The sequence below is a fragment of the Mus pahari genome, chromosome 11, assembly GCF_900095145.1.
Source record: "Mus pahari chromosome 11, PAHARI_EIJ_v1.1, whole genome shotgun sequence".
Classification (NCBI taxonomy): Eukaryota; Metazoa; Chordata; class Mammalia; order Rodentia; family Muridae; genus Mus; species Mus pahari.
The window spans coordinates 8,097,166-8,116,377 of NC_034600.1; the positions used below are offsets into that span (position 1 = coordinate 8,097,166).

The 19,212-nt window shown below is 37.6% G+C and overlaps 1 protein-coding gene across 4 annotated transcripts in view; it reads left to right on the plus strand.

Annotated features, from left to right (window-relative positions):
* Window positions 1-19,212, plus strand: part of Ttc37 (tetratricopeptide repeat domain 37) — a 105,475-nt gene that overhangs the window by 66,911 nt on the left and 19,352 nt on the right. For 2 of the 4 annotated variants that reach the window (XM_029543989.1, XM_029543988.1), the window contains 6 exons: window positions 2,734-2,855; window positions 4,612-4,770; window positions 9,396-9,548; window positions 12,261-12,391; window positions 14,280-14,403; window positions 16,968-17,582. In XM_029543989.1, coding sequence (XP_029399849.1) covers window positions 2,734-2,855; window positions 4,612-4,770; window positions 9,396-9,548; window positions 12,261-12,391; window positions 14,280-14,403; window positions 16,968-17,042 — 764 coding nt within the window. In that variant the 3' untranslated portion in view covers window positions 17,043-17,582. Of the gene's footprint in view, window positions 1-2,733; window positions 2,856-4,611; window positions 4,771-9,395; window positions 9,549-12,260; window positions 12,392-14,279; window positions 14,404-16,967; window positions 17,583-17,828; window positions 18,563-19,212 lie in introns of those variants that run through there. The other 2 variants (XM_021208292.1, XM_029543987.1) reach the window with 2 other exon arrangements.

Here is a 19,212-nt window from a genome sequence, read left to right on the forward strand (position 1 = left end):
GAAAGATCTGTATGATAGGAAAGATCTGTATGATAGGAAAGATCTGTATGACAAGTCTTTCAAGAAAAAAAAATTACAGGAAGACTTTTTTTTTTTTTAATTTTTAAAGGATAAATTTTCAGGGTACAGAATTCTTTAATCCCAGCACTCAGGAGGCAGAGGCAGTTGGATTTCTGAGTTCGAGGCCAGCCTGGTCTACAAAGTGAGTTCCAGGACAGCCAGTGCTATGCAGAGAAACCCTGTCTTGACAACCAAAAAAAAAAAAAAAAAAAAAACTTGAAATATTTTGCTCCATTCTTTTCTACAGTTTCTGAAGAGACATTGGGTATGGTGATATTTTTCTTTCCCTCTCCAACCTCTTGGTGGAGTTTTTGCCTTATCTTTGAATTTCTATAGTTTGAAGATAACATAGCCGGATATAGTTTGGGGGTTTTGTTTCTGTCTGGTGTTCATCTTCCTCGGTGTCCTCGGTGCTTCCTTGCTGGTGCTTGTGTCCAGTGTTAATTTGGGGACATTCTCAGTTATTATGGTTCTAAATATGTTCCCTTCTCTTGCTTCTTCTGCAGCTTCATTAGGTTTACTTAGGTCTTTCATAGTTGCCCTATGGTTCCTGAGAATCCCTTCTATTACATTCATTATGATTTCTCTTTGTGTTACTGTTTGGGTGATTTCAGTGGAATAACCTGGAGTTCAGAAAGCTTTTTCTCAGCAACCTGTCAACAATCCTATCATGAATAGTTGTTTCTGTTAACAGTTATTGTTTATATCTTTTATTGTTCCTGACTTTTTCAGAATTTAAGTTGCTCATTTCTTGTTGTCTGTTGTCTGTTTAATTAATGGGAAATTTTACCGTATTAATCATAGCTGTTAATTTCTAATAATTCTAGCATTCTTGCTCTATTCCAGCATCCCTGTAGTACTGACTCCAGTCCTGAAGCTTGCTCTGCTCTACAAACTGTGTCTTTTACACTTGAATCTCTCTTTCTTTATAGCCTTGTCATGGTTAATGTAGCTGCTGTAAGCCTTTGGTGGTATGGTGAGGCGGTGTAGTACAGAACGCATTCAGTGGCCCTGTGAGGAGGTGGTCTGAGTCTCAGTGAGTCTGTGACTCTGATTTGTGAGCATAGCCATGCTTCTAGTCTGTCCTTTGCCCTCACTTTGCAAGAATAGGCTGCCTACAGTGGGCTTGAACTGGCTATTTTTTGTCTTCTACACAGGAAGCCTTTAGTGGAAGGCTAATTAAGTCCCCCATCTTTTGGCAGTAAATAACAGAGTTTTAACTGGGAATTCTTAAATATTTGGAAACTAAATAGCATACTTCCTAGTAAGCTAGACCAAATAACAAGTCCTGAGGAACATTAGGACATATTTTTTAAGTGAGTTAAAGTTTTCACAGTTTCAGAACTGTAGAACATGACCTAAAGCATGGCTTAGAGGAGTTTTATCATATTAAGTGGTTACATTGGGAATGGAAGACAGCTTCCCTCAAATTAATGATATCACCTTCTGTTTTAGGAATCTAAAAACAAAAGAGAAGTTAAACCCAAAGTAAGATGCATAAAGAAATGAGAAAGATAAGATAGGAATCTGTTAGATAAGACAAAGAAAATCAATAGAATGGAAAAATGTGGTTTTTTTTTTTTTTTTAGAAGAGCAGTACAGTTAATAAGTCTGCAGTTATATGAGCTAAGAAAAAGAAGATGGGAAACCAGCATTGGAATGAAAGTATGCAGCTACTAACATGTTAATATTTCAACAGCAACTTCATGTCCTGACATGGGACAACTCAGAAAAAAATAACAAAATTCTGTAAGACACAAAGTTCGCTTAAGCAGAAATAAATCAATAGCTACATGTCTATTAAGGATATCAAGACTGAAATCTCATGAGGAAAACTGTAAGACTAGATGATGCCACTGATGAATTCTACCATATATTTAAAGAAGAAATAACACCAGTTCTTCTATTCAAGGTTCTCTTGAAACTCAAAGAGATTAAAATGCTTTTGAATATAATCTATGAAGCCAGATTTATTCCAGTCCTAAAACCAGAGACATTTCAAGAACAGAAAAGGACTGAGCAGTGTCAGCTCTAGCATCCAAGAGGAAATTCATAACAACCTTAGCATTTAATTTATACCCAGCAGCACAGGAAAGATAATGCACTACACTTGGGTGGGGTTTGTCCCACAAACTTGAACATGAGTGCAATTAAAGATGCCATTCATGTGAAGTTATAGAATGTGAAATCTGAGTGGCATTTCTCAGCAGCAAAGGATAAGGGAGCTTGTGTGAGCTGGAAACAGAAGTGATTACCCAGGGACGGGAGAAGGTGTTTGCTACTAGTGACCTGTGTCCTGCCTCAGCTGTGGCGTTTGTTTGCCGGTGCCTAAGCAGCAGCTCTTTAGAGTGGATGCAGCTGCTTTTACTTTAGTTACACTATAGAAATTGCTCATTATTTTTCAGTAAACTTTCATGGTTTTATACAGGGTATATACTTAAAATATCAATCTGAAATATTCATAGTAAATCTGTGGTGGTCTAGTAGCCAGGCACTAGGTGTAGTGGTAATTGTGAGATTCCAGAAATGTGAGTGTGAGGTCAGCTTGGGCTATATAGACCCTGTCTCTAAGAAAACGTATGTAAAGTGTACCTGTGAACATTGTTAGCAAATGATCCTCCCCATGAGAGCACACTATACATAGCAGAAGATCTTTTTTTGTTTGTTTTACAGTTAAGGACAAAGAAACTTTGCAAAATTACAACCAGTCACTTGAAAAGTGGTCTTTCTCACAAGCTGTCACTGGTCTGATTGACACAGGAAAAACATCTGAAGCTGAATCTCTGTGCACACAGGTACTATTGTGGAATTATACATTGAAATTTATGCTTTTTTGTCTTAAGTAAAACTCTAGCATGTAGTACTTAGAGTATAGGGTGGTAGTAATAGCAAGCAATGTTCATTGGCTACTTACTGCAAGTCAGTCCTTCCTTTTAGCATAATTTTTTCTGGGCTTTATAACAATCAATGATGTACATGTTTATGATTGTCAACCTTTTTATGAGTGAGAAAATTCATTTTTGAAGGATGTTAAGTATTTTCCAAGAAGCTCGTAGCAGCTAGAAGTGCATTGCTACTACTCTGATGCTTCTGAAACCCTCATCGTCTTTTTGCAAAAGAAATCTTATTATTTACTTATCTATTCATGTGTGTATATGTGTGTCAGTGTATGAGGACATCATAGGGTATCATATATCCTGGTGCTGGAATTATAGGCAGCAATGAGCTGCATTGTATGGTGCTGGGAATTGAACTCAGTCCTCAACAAGGTCTCTTAGTCACTGAGCCGTCTTCCCAGCCCCTGTCTGGACTCTGTACAGACCGTGTCTTTAGCTTAGGGTACCATTCCTTTGCTTTCTGATTACTCCCGCTAGAATACTGTTCTCAAGAATGGGTTCACTTTTCCAAGTTCTGAAGCAGTAGAATGACTAGGACTGCTGTCTGGTGACTGGAACTGCTTTTTTGTCACCATGGGTTAGGACTGTGTGGCTCTCTGCCAGCAGATTTTATGGTAGATTGTTAGCATCTTTCTTGCCACATAGAGTGACTAAATAAATATTTATTCAATCAGTTAATCGGTTAAAGGTTTCATGGACCTACTAAAAAGAAGAGTTTTAAACATGGGTTTTTTCTGGATGCTTATAGCTCATAAATACCAGAGCAAGTATGTTGTTTTCTTAGAAATGGTTTAAGTGAGAAACAAATTTTACAAAGAGATAAAAATGGTCTTTCATGATCTCTTTTGTCCTTTTCAATTCTTTGAAAAGCAGAATAATATATTTTCTCTTTCATGTGAAGGATTCTATCTGCTATGTGTCCAGGACAGTGTATTAATTATATTGTGAATGCTGATTAAGCATTAATTAGCAGTTGTAATGTCTTCTCTGATAGAGTGTGGAATGCTTTATGAGTCTGTCCTTTTTATCTTATAGTTTTAGTCTCTCTTAGGATAAAGCCTTCAAATACACTTTAGATATATGTTGGACTGTGATCTAATGAGAAAAAAATAGATAAACATTCTCTAAAGAGGAGCAACACAGAAGAGTTGGAAGTTTGCCAACTTACAGAACTGAAATTTGAGATGAAAATTATAATTATTCTGATATCATAATAAATGTATTAAGTTATGGCACTGTACTTCATAAGTAAATACAAGTGTTACATCAATCATACAGTATGGTATGTCCCACTGTAATGGTGATAGCCTTCACTTTTTATATTTCTTGGGTGAGTTTTACATTCAGAACCTTAGTATAACATCTGAGAAGAAACCGATTCAACGGGGCATATTAAATCTAAACTTAGTGACTCAAGCACTACAACACTACTACTTATGTGAAAGATTATTTAAGTGTACATATGTTTTGGTATTCTCAGGCTGTATAGTGTTTTATTTAACTTTTGAACCTGTTTTTGCAATAGCCACAAAAAAAAAAAAAGTTTAAATTAAGGAGAATAAAATGTTTTAGCATGGAGCACAGTGTAATTGCCTTTTACTTATTTCAGTTTAGAGCCTATTTGATATGTTTCTATTTGGGATTTAATTTTTAGAGTTTGAAAAGTAACCCTGATCAGCCAGCTGTTATCTTAATGTTGAGACAAGTTCAGTGTAAATCACTCCTGAAGTCACAAAAGCCCCTCCCAGATGCTGTACTGGAAGAACTGCAAAAGACAGTCATGTCCAACTCTACCTCTGTCCCGGCATGGCAGGTGAGTTCTCTGCTTTCCCATGTGAGTCCTAAATCAAAATATGCTGTGATGCTAGTTGAGGAATATCCTCCATCTCTATTTAAGTCTTGCTGTTAGACTATATTTGGCAGTTTCCAAATCTGAAGAGTATTTTGAAAATTTAATATTGGTTTAGGATTTGTTTCTCTAATGTTTTAAACCATTCTTAATTGTTGGTTGTAAATTTCCTCAGTTGAAAACAATGGCAGAGTCCTGTCTTTTACTTTGAGTTCATGTAAACCAGACTACATATTTGGTTTTATAATGAGGCCACTGTCTTAGTTACTTTTCCTGCTTCTTTGACAGAATACGTGATAAGAGCAACATAAGGGAGGGAGGTTATGTTGGCTCATGGCTCCAGGGTGGTGTGAATGAAAGTGTGTTTTGAATGCCTGTTCCTTGTTGATGGCACGATTTGGAGATATTTGAAAACTGCAGCCTTTTGGGAAGAAATGTATCTTAGGGGTTGACTTTGAGAGTATGTGGCCTTGGCTCATTGCTGGTTTGCTCCCTCTGCTTCCTGTTCCTGTTGCCATGCCTGCTGCATCCAGCTGCCACCATCCCTGCCATACTGCACACCAAAATAAACTGTATTCCAAAAGTCACTTTGGGTCATGGTGTTTTAGCACAAGAACAGAAAGTAACTAATACAGACATTGTTACCACAGTGTGGGCAATTGCTTAAAAGACCTGATCATGGATTTTGTAAAGGAATGTGGAAGACTTCAGGACATTGGAACTAGAAAGGTTCTTGAATCCTATAAGTAGATCATACAGGGCCATCCTTGTAGGAGCCTGGAAGGTTAAAGTGCTGAAACTGATGCAAAGTGCAGACATTTAAGGAAAAAAATAATACCAGTTCTAGTCAAGATTCTCTTGAAAATCAAAGAGATAAAATGCTTTTGAATATAATCTATGAAGCCTGATTTATTCCAACCTTAAAACCAGAGACATTCCAAGAACAGAAAAGGACTGAGCAGTGTCAGCCCTAGCATCCAAGAGGAAATTCATAACAACCTTAGCATTTAATTTATACCCAACAGCACAGGAAAGATAATGCACTATACTTGGGTGGGGTTTGTCCCACAAACTTGAACATCTAAGTGCAGTTAAAGATGCCATTCATGTGAAGTTATAGAATGTGAAATCAGTTGCATTTCTCAGTAGCAGAGGATAAGGGAGATTTCTGAGGGGAACAGTTTTAGCAACTAGGCTAGTGATCATTCAGTTACATTTTTGCAAAGTATCCAGCTGCTTTCTGCCCATGTCCTGAAAACTTGCAGGAGGCAAATGAAAAATTAATGAAAGATTAATCAACTAATTTCATTAATGCAGAGCATTTCAATACTATATAATGTTGAGTCATTTGAATGGTTGTTGCAGATCTATAAAAAAAAAAAAAAAAAAAAGCAAGTGGACAGAAAGAAATAGAAAATGAACAGTTTGGAGAGAAAAGGAACTCTAGAAAGCTTAATGTTGCTAAAAGAGAGGTTCTAGTTATGAAGATTAGGGTCATGGGGAGACTCCTCCCACTTCACCCTGCAACAAAAGAAAGGGTGGCAGGCCCAGACCCACCTGGCTAAGGTGCTGTCTTGCAGAAAGAACACCTAAGGGGCAACCAGGCCTCGTGGACCAGTATTTAGCATTACAATATATAGCAAAAGACCAAACCTCAACACATCTGCACTCTTTAAAGCTAAACGTGAAGCTGTGATTTTAACTTTTGTCATTTCTATCTAGCTTTAACTAGTTTTAAACTTCATAAAAATGGAATTCTCATTTGTACCTGTCTATTTTAATTTAATATTACTTATGGGAGAATCCTTTTGTGTGGCCAGAATGTTTCTTCATCTCATTTTGTTATTTTGAGTTATTGTGTGTAATGGAACAATGAATATCTTAGATGTCTTATTTTGTTTGGCAGATCTTACCAAACATTACATATGTGTGTACTGGTTTATATCCACATGAACATTCCATATGCTGGTGTTGCTAGATTGTTCTATTTTTTGGTTGTACCAACTCTCATTTACCTGATGGCTAATGATGCTGAGCAACTTCTCAAATGCTATAGACCTTTCAAATACTCTTTTTGAAGCATGTTTTTATAAGTTTTAATTTGGCTTTTTAAGGAGATTAATAAGCTAAGTGAATTACTTATGAGTTACTGAAATTCATCAAATTTTACAAATGTAATTGCATTCTATAAGTTGATATCATATATATGTATATTATCACATCTGTGGCTCCTGTTTGAATGCTATTTTATGCCAACTTTTAATATTGATGAATCATAATTTGATTAAGCAGATTCTGAATTTAGTGAGCGTTTTTTGTTTATTTCTTTAGAGTGAATAAATCTTGAGCTGGGGAGGTGGCTCAGTGGGCACAGTGCTTGCTGTGCAACCATGAGAATTTGAGGCAGGATTCCTAGCACACAAATAAAAGAGGTGGAGACAAGAGACTCCTCGGGACGCCCTAGCCAGCCAGTCAGTCTAGCCAATCTTTGTTCTCCAAAAACCCCTGGTTCAACAGAGGAGGTGGAGAGTGTTTGTGGAAGACACCTGATAGTTAATCTCTGTTTCTATGTGTATACCCCCTCCCCAACATGAACACATGCATACTACACACACACACACACACACACACACACACACACACACACAAACACAGAGTAAAAAATAAGTAAACATCTTTTTAAGTCCTACTTAGTCATGATACATTAATGTAATGATTTGTCATTTTCAAATATGTTTAGATTTTTTTAAGAAGTATTTCTGTTTGAGGGTGTTTTACTTGTATGTGTGTGTGCATCTCATGTTGCTGATGTCTCTGGAACTGGAGTTGCATTGTGTTGTTAGCTGCTGTGTGGGTAGTAGGAATTGAACCTAGGTCCGCTGCAAGAGCATCAAGTACCCTTAACTGCTGAACCATCTCTAGCTCTCATGTGTAGAACTTTTGACCCAGGAGTCATAAGAAAAACTAGCCTATAATTTTCATTCCTGCAAGTTTGTTGCTAAGTATTTTTATCTGTGGTCCTAATTCTTTGTCCTTTACTTTCTGAAAACTAATGTTCTGCTGTGTTGGTCTTTTTCTGCTTCCTTTTCATGTTACCAGTTACTTCTCTTTGTTGTTTCTTCATTGTGTTTTATTTCATCTTAATCTGTTGATTTGCTTTTTCTGTCATAACTTCAAGAGGCAGAATTTTGTTATTCTAACATGTGATTTTTTTTTTCCCTTTTAGTATTTATGTTCACAGTATGCAGGTGTGTGTATAAGTGTGTGTGTGTGTGTGTGTGTGTGTGTGTGTGCACCCATTTGTGGTAGTTTCACTTGTGTATATGGATGCTCATGTATGTGTACATGTGTATATATGAGTGTGGAGGCCTAAGATGGATATTGGTTGCCTTTCTCAATTGCTTTGTGTCTCTCACCTAAGCCAGAGCTCACTGTTTTGGCTAGTCTGACACGCCAGCTTGCTCTGAGTGTCTCTTCTCGCCATTTCTTGGACACTGGGATTACCAGTGGACTGTTAGCCCACACAGCTCAGTTCTGAAGTCTAGCCTTTACTTGCATCACTAGTGCTTTGCCTGTTGTCTAATTTACATTCTAGTGTAGCATTTCCATTGCCATTTGTTTCAAAATGCTGTTTATCATTGGAATTTGTTTGAAGCATCTTTGAAAATTTCTAATGTGAGTATATTATATTTTTCTGTTAATTTTAAGCATAGTTCCATTTAGTTAGATGGTAATTTTATGACTTCAGGCTGGTGGTATTTATTGAAATGCAGTCTTTGTGATAGTTTTTGCAATAGGGGCCGGGTGTCCTGGATCTTGTGCTCCTCCTGCCTCAGCATGATCCAGCGTGTCTGGCTTAAGATTTGTTTTATAGCCCAGCAGAAAGACATACTTGGTAAAGCCTGCATTGTGTAGCTGTAAAACATGTGTTCTATAGTTGTTAGTCTTTTAAGTAGGTAGTGTTAACCAAGTTTATCTTTGTATCTTAAAGTAGGTAGTATAACCAAGCTTGTCATAGTTTGTATCTTTTGTCGGCATACTAAACTTTTATTTTACTGTGTGTGTGTGTGTGTTTCTTAATCTGAATGCTGAAGTAGGCATGTTGAAATCACCTGTTACTGGGAACATGTCTACTATTGGTTTCTGTCAGCCTTTTTTCATGAATTCTATGCCGCTGGGTACTTGCAAATGTAGAAATGCTTATGTGGAAGGAGTACTGTTACAATATCAACTTATTCTCTCCATGCTGTTGTCTTAAAGACCACATTGTTGATAGTACTACAGCTGCACAAACTTTCTTTTGATTAGTACTTACATAGTGTTTTGGGTTTTTGTTTGTTTGTTTGTTTGTTTTTGCATTTGGTAATTTGACTTGCCATCTTTGGAGACATTTAGATTTTAGCTTGATAGTACTATGAAAATGTTGCTAGCAGATTAAACTGTGTGACTACCCTCCTTTTTGGGAACATGGGACATACCAATAATTGAATTAAAAAATTAAGTTCATTAGAGTTTATTAAATTTGTAGGGAATTTAGACTCTGTACTAAGCTCAGATGTTCTGCATCTGTCTTCTTTTCTGCTCCTTAGTGGTTGGCACAGGTTTATCAGTCCCAAGGAATGATGGGTGCTGCAGAGATGTGTTACAGAAAGAGTCTCCAAGTGGCATCCCAACAGGGCGACTGGAGTGGGAAGCTCTCTAGTCTGTTGAAGCTAGCCCTTCTTGCATTGGAAGTGTGCATGGTAAGCATATTGTAATTGTAATCATGAAAACTTGATTCCATCACTGTTGTGGATAGCCCTGGGGCTAATTATATTTGATAATTCCATTCTCCTGTGAGTGGTCATGAACAAGGAATAAGTCAGCACTCAGGTGATTTCCTATAAGCCTGCTTCCCACCTTAATTTGTAAAATAAAGGAGAGCTGATGATTGGGCAGATAAGAGGGAAGGTGGAGTGGGAGGAAGGGAGAGAGAAGGAGAAAATATAAGAGGGAGAGGATGCAGAGAAAGAGGAAGACGAAGAAAAGCAGAGCAGAAGCACATGGCCTGGAGAAACTGCAAGTTTTAAGCTGTGGAAGATGGTAGTGTGGCGCTAGATCTGCCCAATCTAGGTGCACAGCATATAATCATATTAACTGTGTTGTGTTTTCATTGCTGGGGCGTATTTGGAAGAAGATTTACTGCAACACATCACAAAACCCTTTCCTTTTTAATTAAACAACCTTTCACAGAGTGATATTCTGTGGCATTTCCCCATTGTTTTGTTGTCTTTTGCTGTGGTTTCTTATGGACTGTACCTTGAGCTCTAGGGAAACATAGGGCAATAGGAACCCATAGACTACAACAGAATTTCAAAATTGTTTAGAGACACTCTAAGACTGCAATTTTAAAAGTTGTATTCTTGGTAACTTAAGAATTCAAGTCTGCTACTTACTGTGACAAAGATTTAACATTTTTTTCTTCATTCAATTTGACATTCCTCATGGTATTTCTATTGACCTATGACTTGATACCTTTTTTTTTTTTTTTTTTTTTTTTTTTAAGTTTTTCGAGACAGGTTTCTCACTTTGTAGACCAGGCTGGCCTCGAACTCAGAAATCTGCCTGCCTCTGCCTCCCAAGTGCTGGGATTAAAGGCGTGGGCCACTACGCCCGGCGATATCCTATTTTTTTTATGCCAATTTTACATATATTAACCAAAAAGTCTTATTGCCAGCAGGGAAAATTCTTAAAGGCAACATGTACATGAGAGTGAAGTCAACCTGCAGATCAATTTATATACAATAATCCTGTTTGAGCACTTTTGTAGTTGGTATATGTTTAAGAATCAGAATATATATCATGTGTGTTTGAAAATATACAAGTACGAAAGTACATAGATACCAATTCATGGAAAAATACATAAAAACTATAACAGTTCCTTTGAGTAAAAGAACTGGGCTTTTAGAGATAAGGGAGAATTTTAAAATCTTATCTTTTGATAGTATTTTGAAATTTTATTGTATTCATAAAACTCATAGTTAAAAGATGAGCTGTCCTTTCTACTTTACATAATTAGAAGAGACTGCCCTGTGCAGGCCTGAAATAGCTTGTTTTTTCTTAATTATTCTATGCAAATATGAGTAAATCACTTTATATATTTTGATTAAGAAAGAAAAGAGTTTTGGGGTGAATGCTATGGGTGGTGTTGCTATAGACTCATGGACCATGTTTTGTGTTATTCCTTGGCTTTACCAATGCTTTGTGGATAGTTGATCAGTTCCCAATAAATAGTTGTGGAGCAAATGAAGAAATAACAACACCAAATAGGGTTCCACACTTACATTTTCCATCTTTAAATTTGTTAATAATTCTCCACACTTGTATTTCTGTACTGAGAACTGAGTGTTGTGTGGCGGATAGACACCTGCTCCTGGAGTTAAAAGTCTCTGAGAAAGCTATCATAAGGGGAACAACTTTAAAATCTCTCAGGCCTGGAGAGCTTCATGTCATTTCTTACTATAGTACTCGCCAAATATAAACTTCCAAAAGTTTGCTCAGGACCTTGAAATACAGTTCTCATGAAAGAATGGGTGTACAGTGGAGGAACACCATGCCGTTATGACTTTAGTGAGCCTCGGTCCCTGATCAACACAGATAGGAATATTTACACCCAACCAGTGGACAGAAGCCAGGGAACCCTGTGGTTGAATTAGGAAAAGGCCAGAAGTTGTGGAGGAGGACACCCTCATTGGCAGACCAGCAGTCTAAACTAACCTGGATCCCTGAGGTCTCTCAACTCTGAGCCAGCAAACAGGCAGCATACACTAGCTGATACAAGTCTCCAGACACAAATATAGCAGAGGACTGATTGGCCTGGCCCCAGTGAGAGAAGATGCACCTAACCCTCAAGATATCTGTGGCCCCCGCGAGTGGAGAGGCCTGGTAGGGTGAGTGTGTCCTCTTGTAGACAGGGAGGAGGAATGGGATGAGGAACAGTCAGAGGGCTGACCGGGAGGGGGATAATGACTGGACTGTCAAAAAAGATTAAAGATAATTTAAAATGAAGAAAAAAGAAAGAAACAGGCAAGTAAAACAAGACAGGATGAAAGGAAAAGGCACAAGACACTCAGGCACACAAATACACACAAAGTCCTAAGGACACAAAACTGGAAATAATCCTTTACAAGCAAAATACCAGCAAGACCCCTCCCCCCAAAAATGCTCAAACATAGACAAAAAACATCTATGAAAACACCATTGAGTTCTTGTTGTAGCCTTCTACTCCTGGGCATGTAGCCCACCCTGAAGTGTAGGTAGTGTACCCAGAGAAGTTTCCTCAGCAAGCAGATGGAGCAGCTCTGGGATAGGGATAGGCGCTCATGTCCACTTTCCCTTCTCAGTGCTGGGACCAACCCCATTTTTAAAGTGACCATGTCAAAATTTAGAGTTAATGTTTATTTTGCATTTTTTAGGCTAATGTTTCAGGTGATCACTGGTCATCCTTAGTTCAAGAAGCCACAAGTGAGGCCTTGAAGGTTTGCTTTACCCCACTGGCTATCTTCTTGCAAGCATTGTTACAGTTCAACCGTAAGATGGGAGCAAGGTATGAGACATCTATGTTTATTGTTTGCTTGGAACTTCTAGGTGATTATAAAGCCTCCTATGAAATAATCGAGGGAAGATTTATAATGAGATTTATAATGGGATAAACTAGTGTATCAAGCTTTGGGATATTTTGTCTACTTTAGGAACATCTCATTCTGTATTGCAGTGAAGAATAAAACATTTCTTATTTATTTAACAGAAAATGCTGCATAGGTATAACTGTGACAGGTTTGGCATGTCAGCATTTCATGTGAAGATGCCCTTGAGATTTTTAATTTTTTTTCTATTTTAGAATATAATGTAATATGGATTCTAGAGGCAGACAAAATCATAGTGGTTCTGGCTCAAGATTATATTAATAGAAATTTTGCTAATTTAACAAGCTTGAAAAAAATTAACAAATGTTGAAAAGATAAACCTATTTGTAAATATGTGTTTTCATGTCTAAAAAAGTCAAAGGCTGTTCAGATTAAAACAAAACTTTATTAGAGGTTGGGGATGGGAATTACAAATGTAAAGAGCATTATTTAGATGCCATATATATAGGTGAAAAGTGTTTAAAATTTTTTAAAATAACATCTGGCTCTAATAAGTCAACTATATATGAACCAATGGCTTAGAAATAAACATTGTTGACACAGAATATAGAATAGGTTTATAGAAATAGAGCTTACTATATATATAAACATGCCCCCCTCACAAAGCCAAGTCAGACAAAAAAGAGTGAAGGATGAATTAAGATCCCTCAATTCTATAATATTCACCAGTTCTATTCTAATACTCACCTGGCGAGGGGCTCTGTGTGTGCATCGGGCGGGCATGCAGCTTCGCTGAGGATGTTCTGTCTGTAAACTGTGAGCTGTTCCTGCTGATGCACATAAGGGACATGAGAACACTAGCTCTCATGTGACCCTGCCATACTTCTTACCATTGATAGCATTTCCAAAAATTAGACCCTAAACGTGCCCTCTACAAAGAAACTGTGCTTATGATGTAACACAGTACATGGACTTTTTCAAGACAACTTCCTTAGTTCCTGCTCAAAACAATTGCTATTTATATGATTGTTTTAACTTCCTTAGTTCCTGCTCAAAACAATTGCTATTTATATGATTGTTTTAGTTAGTGGTTCTGAAGCTAGTTATTTTATGTTATTTCTACCACTAAGGAGTTTTGATAGTCATAAATGTTAGTAAGATAAAAGAAAAAAGGAAGAACATAACTAACTATAAATGATTTTGTATTTATGTATGTTGAGCTTACGTATTGAACATATCCTTGAAAACACTAAATGTTTGATTTTACTCATGTGGCTTCTTGTGCCAGTAATCAATGTTTTTGTCCATTATAGATCCTGGCTGCTATTGGCTGGCTGGTTGATTGCGTGTTTAAGAACGTTTTCCTCATTGAGGCCTTTGAGATAGTCTCACTGTATAGCCCAGGAGGCCTTGGGACTGTGAGGCTTCCACCTTCCCCTCCTTAGATCTGAGCTTCAGGCATGCTCCACCTGGTTGATTTCTCTGCAATTTTTTTTTTTCTCAAAAAGATTACAGGTTGAACACCTAGAGATGTTCATATAATTTGGAGTCTTCTCATTGTATTTTTAATGAGCTTTAATTTGCATGTCTGCAGTAGGAATAAAAACAATAAGGTTGTGATATTAAGTATGACTAAATGCCATAGTGCTTTGTGCATAGTCATACTAAACATTTAATAATAATATAATAAAATAATAGCTGTTACTGTTCTTATCAAAGTAAACATCATAGAGTAATCAGTTAAGATATTTAAACAAATGAGAAAGGTAATGTATGTATGAGACTAGTACATAAAATCTGCCAATTTAACTTACATGCTTGAAGTAAGTGTGCATGTCATTCTTCTAGAGAGACACGGCGGCTTTTGGAGAGAGTAGTGTACCAGACTGGATACCCCAGCTCAATTGTATCAACCGCTCGTTGGTACCTCTTAAGACACCTCTATGCGAAAGATGACCATGAACTAATTGATGTAAGCTGTTAACTTCACTTCAAATATTAGTTATCTTTTAAACTTACTGTATTATTGAAATTTTAAAAGATGAATATAAAGTTCTGTGGTAAAATACCACAGTTAATATTGCATCTGTTGAAAGTACAGAGAGAGTTATATGTATGGTTTAAAGGTTAAATTGTAGTTAATGTTTTACATACATTTGTTTTAAAATTCCCTTCTTGAAAGCTAAGACTCTTTGGCATGAAAAACTAAGATATTAAGCTATGCTTAAAACTAGTTCAGTGTACAAAATACCCATGAAAGGAGTTACAGAGACAAAGTTTGGAGCTGAGACAGAAGGAAGGACCATCCAGAGACTGCCCCACTTGGGGATCCATCCCATATAAAACCACCAAACCCAGACACTATTGCATATGCCAGCAAGATTTTGCTGACAGGACCCTGATATTACTCTCTCTTGTGAGGCTATGCCAGTGCCTGGCAAATACAGAAGTGGATGCTCACAGTCATCTATTGGATGGTACACAGGGCCCCTAATAAAGGAGCTAGAGAAAGTATCCAAGGAGTTAAAGGGGTCTGCAACCCTATAGGAGGAACAACAATATGAACTAACCAGTAACCCCCAGAGCTGTGTCTCTAGTTGCATGTGTAGCAGAGGATGGTCTAGTCAGCCATCAATGGGAGGAGAGGTCCTTGGTCTTGCAAACTATATATGCCCAGTACAGGAGAATGCCAGGGCCAGGAAGCGTGAGTGGGTGGGTTGGGGAGCAGGATGGGGGGAGGGTATAGTGGACTTTGGGGATAGCATTTTAAATGTAAATGAAGAAAATATCTAATTAAGAAAACCCAACTAGGGGCTGGTGAGATGGCTCAGCGGTTAAGAACACTGACTGCTCTTCCAAAGGTCCTGAGTTCAAATCCCAGCAACCACATGGTGGCTCACAACCATCTGTAACAAAAATCTGATGCCCTCTCCTGGAGTGTCTGAAGACAGCTACAGTGTACAACACTTATAATAAATAAATGAATAAATGAATAAATAAAAAAACCCAACTAGTTCAGTGTAGATTCAACAGGAAGTCATATGATGTTTTCTTTGAGAATAGCTATTTTGGAGTCCAAAGTCCAAACTAATGTCTAGCACTGATGGTAAAAGGCATTGCTTTCAAACTCTTCTGTCAAGGCCAGTTGTGATCTGTATTCTAAAGAACTACATGAGGCACTAGCCAGATGCTGTATCTAGATCTTGCTGTGAAAACTGACTTAGATCCCTGCTACCCATGGTGCAAGGAAAAACAGACTACCAAGAGTTTCTTGTGAATGTGTCCACAATCTTTCCACCCCACACATGTAATAGTAAACATCCTTCCATCAATGTACTTTGATATTTGAGTTTCTTTATTCTGTTACTATAAAAATATCATGAAATTGTTAGCCATGTTGGAGCATGAAATTTAAGGTAACCTAAATCTGTGTTCCTGGGCATGGTCACTCATATTTGGCTCCAGAATAAACTTACTCTTAGTCACTTATAGAAAATTAATAATTGTGTAGTAACCATAGGTACAAGTTTAGATTTTTTTTAATTTTCTGTGCTAAAATACGGCCAATGAAAAGTTATCCTCACCTACATGTCAGTGTAGTTTTACATGCTTTCTTTTTCTTATTTTATTCAAATTTTTATTGATTTTTTTTTATGAGATTCACATCATCTAACCCAATCCCACTCATCTCCCTGTCCCTTTGTACCTGCCCTCCATCCCTGCAACTTTCCTCCCTAAAAACAGAAAACCCCCAAAACAAACAAACAAATCTTGTTGTAGAAACTGCAGTGTGTCATTGTGTCCCACAGTGTATACACTTTCATCCACACTTCTTCACTTGCAAATGGTCACTGCAGATAGTCTCTGGTCTGGTTCAAGGCCTCTGGCTTCCCCTATACTATCATCAATTCTGGCCCCTTCACATGCACTTTGTAGATGAAATAGATGTTGGCTGGGCCAACTCAAAACCCTGGATCTGGGCCTGTGTGGTAGCTGAGTTGGTCAGCCCACCAGCTCTCTGCACCCACACCACCAGGGCAAACTCTCCAGCACGGCCACAGCTAGCTTACCGAATGCACTGGCTGTACCATAGCGAATGCAGTCGGTTGTCTGTTGTAATCAGTTGCAGTCCTGTGTCATCAGGCAGAATCTTGAAATTGCTGTACACTCTTATTAGTTTGCTAGTAGTGCACTTCTTGCAGTGCTTGATGACAGGCAAATAGAAAACAACTGAATGATCAGATGGAATTAGCAGAACTAAGACAAGCTTCCTGAGAAAACCTGAAACCTAGAGCCCAGATCTTATGCCATGGCTTCGAACAGGCACTGCTATTGGGACAGCTCTGCAAAAAGCAGTGTGTGGGGTCAGGGTTCTGGGTGACAGAGGTATAAACTGATCCTTAGAGTAGTCAAGGTATTGGCAGTTTTACTAATACACAGTGCTTACATCGCTGGCTTTAGCTGAGTAATTCATTACAGCAAAAGTGAACAGTTGCATCACTGTAGCTTCCCCAACTGCTGTATGATTTCACACAGGTGCTGGTGAGGAATGCAGAGATTCACGGTGATAAAAGAAGTTTGGAACTGAATCGGAAGCTGTCGGCACAGTGATCATGGATTGTGAGACTTAAGTAAGGAACCGATGAAAATTCTTATAGATTAGGCAGTGAATCAAGAGTTCTCACCAGAACAGCATATTTTAAAAATTATTGTTGTATCAGCTAGGTGTGGTGGTACACCAGTTTAACCCTGGCACTTGGGAGGCAGAGGTGGGTGGATCTCTGTGAGTTCCAGGCCATCTTGATCTACATGGAGTTCCAGGCCAGCCATCTGTACACAATGAAATCCCATCTTGAAAAGAATAAAAAATACAAACAAAGAAATCTAAAGCTACTGTTTTGATCATTTGATCCGTTGCTTTCCCTCCTTTTTAATTTTTTTCTTTATAGACACCAAAGTTCTTAAGTTAGGGGTGTAACTTTCTAGTAAGCCCTTAATCTGCTTTAAACCTGAAACCTCTTACTTGGTCCATAAGGAAAGTTATTACCCTGACTCATAGTTATTTAACAGTTACTTACAAACTATTATTTGTTTGTTTGTTTCTTTATTTCCAAGACATAGTTTCTTTGTGTAGCCCTGGCTGCCCTGAATTCCCTCTATAGACCAGGCTGGCCTTGAATTTAGAGATCCACTTGCCTCTGCCTCCTAAGTGCTGGTATTAAAGGCATGCTTCACCATCACCTGGCACAAACTGTTAATTTTATTTTGTTTACATTTGTATGATATAATGGGGTACTTTTTGGAGGTTGCCTCTTACAATAAAACCTTTGTACCCATTTTACAAATAATATGAAAAAGTAAAATTTCTTCCTTTTTTTTTTTTTTTTTTAATCCCAGAATTCTTCAGACCAAGTCTTGGTGAAATCCACATGTTCTTGTACTCTGTCTTACTAGTTCCATCTCAGATCCTATTGAAGAAGCGTAATATAAATGTTTGTAAGATCGTGACTGCTAATGCATATATCTATAAAGTTCAGAATGCTCAGTTATATGGTTGTATTTAAAACACATTAATGGAAAATTTGGGGAAAATAATGCTGATATTTAATTATGCATTTTTTTTGCTTATGACGAAAAGACATGACCTGAAATAAAACAAAATCAGTGTCTTATTTTTTATATTATTAGTATAAAACATAGTTTTAAAATTTTAGGTTTTAAAACTTAAAAGCAGAGTTACTATTTTTTCAAAATATAATTTATATATTTAAATAACCTATATGTCACTCACTTTGGATTGTGATTTTAAATATTCCAGTGGGCATGGTGGTGCATGCCTTTAATACCAGCACTTGGGAACAGAGGCATGCAAATCTCTGAATTTGAGATTAGCCTGGTCTATGTAGAAAGTTCCAGGCCAGCCAGTATTAGTAGTGAGATCTTGTCTCAATAATTTTTTTCAGATGTAAACATTTATTGTACAGAGGTATGTGGCAGTATAATTAATTTTGTATGTGTTTTTTTGTTCTCAGCCAGCAGGCTCATTGTATTATTTTGTAAAATCCTATGAATTGGTAATATCCTTTAATTAAATTGTATGTCAGAGGTTATTCTCTTAGAAAGAATTGTAACCTGTTTTTTTCCATTTGTATTGGAACATTATAATCACTGACAGTTATTCAGAAACCTTAGGGTAGGAGGGCTCAGAACTCAGCATTCTTGTGGAGCCTGAGGAGGTCTAACATTTGCACAGACTTGAACACAAAAGTTCTTCTGGTTGTTTCCCCCGATCCTCCTAGTAAGCTGATCCAGTGTGTACAGCCTGACTCCCAGGCAGCTCTGTGTACACTGGAGAATGCACTGTGCAGCTCAGTGCCTACGTCCTTCTGTCTTCTCCTCCTGGTTGGGCTGCTGCCATCTGCCTGTATTAGACATGGTCCCTTCAATCCACCTGCTTTCTGGGGGTATCATGTAATTCACAAGGTTAATTCCTTCCCCATTTAGATTATGTGGCCCATTTTTGGTTTAGAGAATGTATTTACTTAAGATTTGTATACCGAAGATCACTCATGGTGTGTTTAGCCCTTGCTCCAGCCCAAATTCAAGCAATGACCTTTGAGTTCTTTTGCTAATTCTGGCTTCTAGGGCCCTGAGTTTTCTGGAAATCAGGGTAGTAAAAAATGTCTTTAATAACCATTCTTTTTTTTTTTTTTTTTTTTTTTTTTGTTTTTGTTTTTGTTTTTGTTAATTATTTTGTACCAAACTTGGGATCATTTACCTT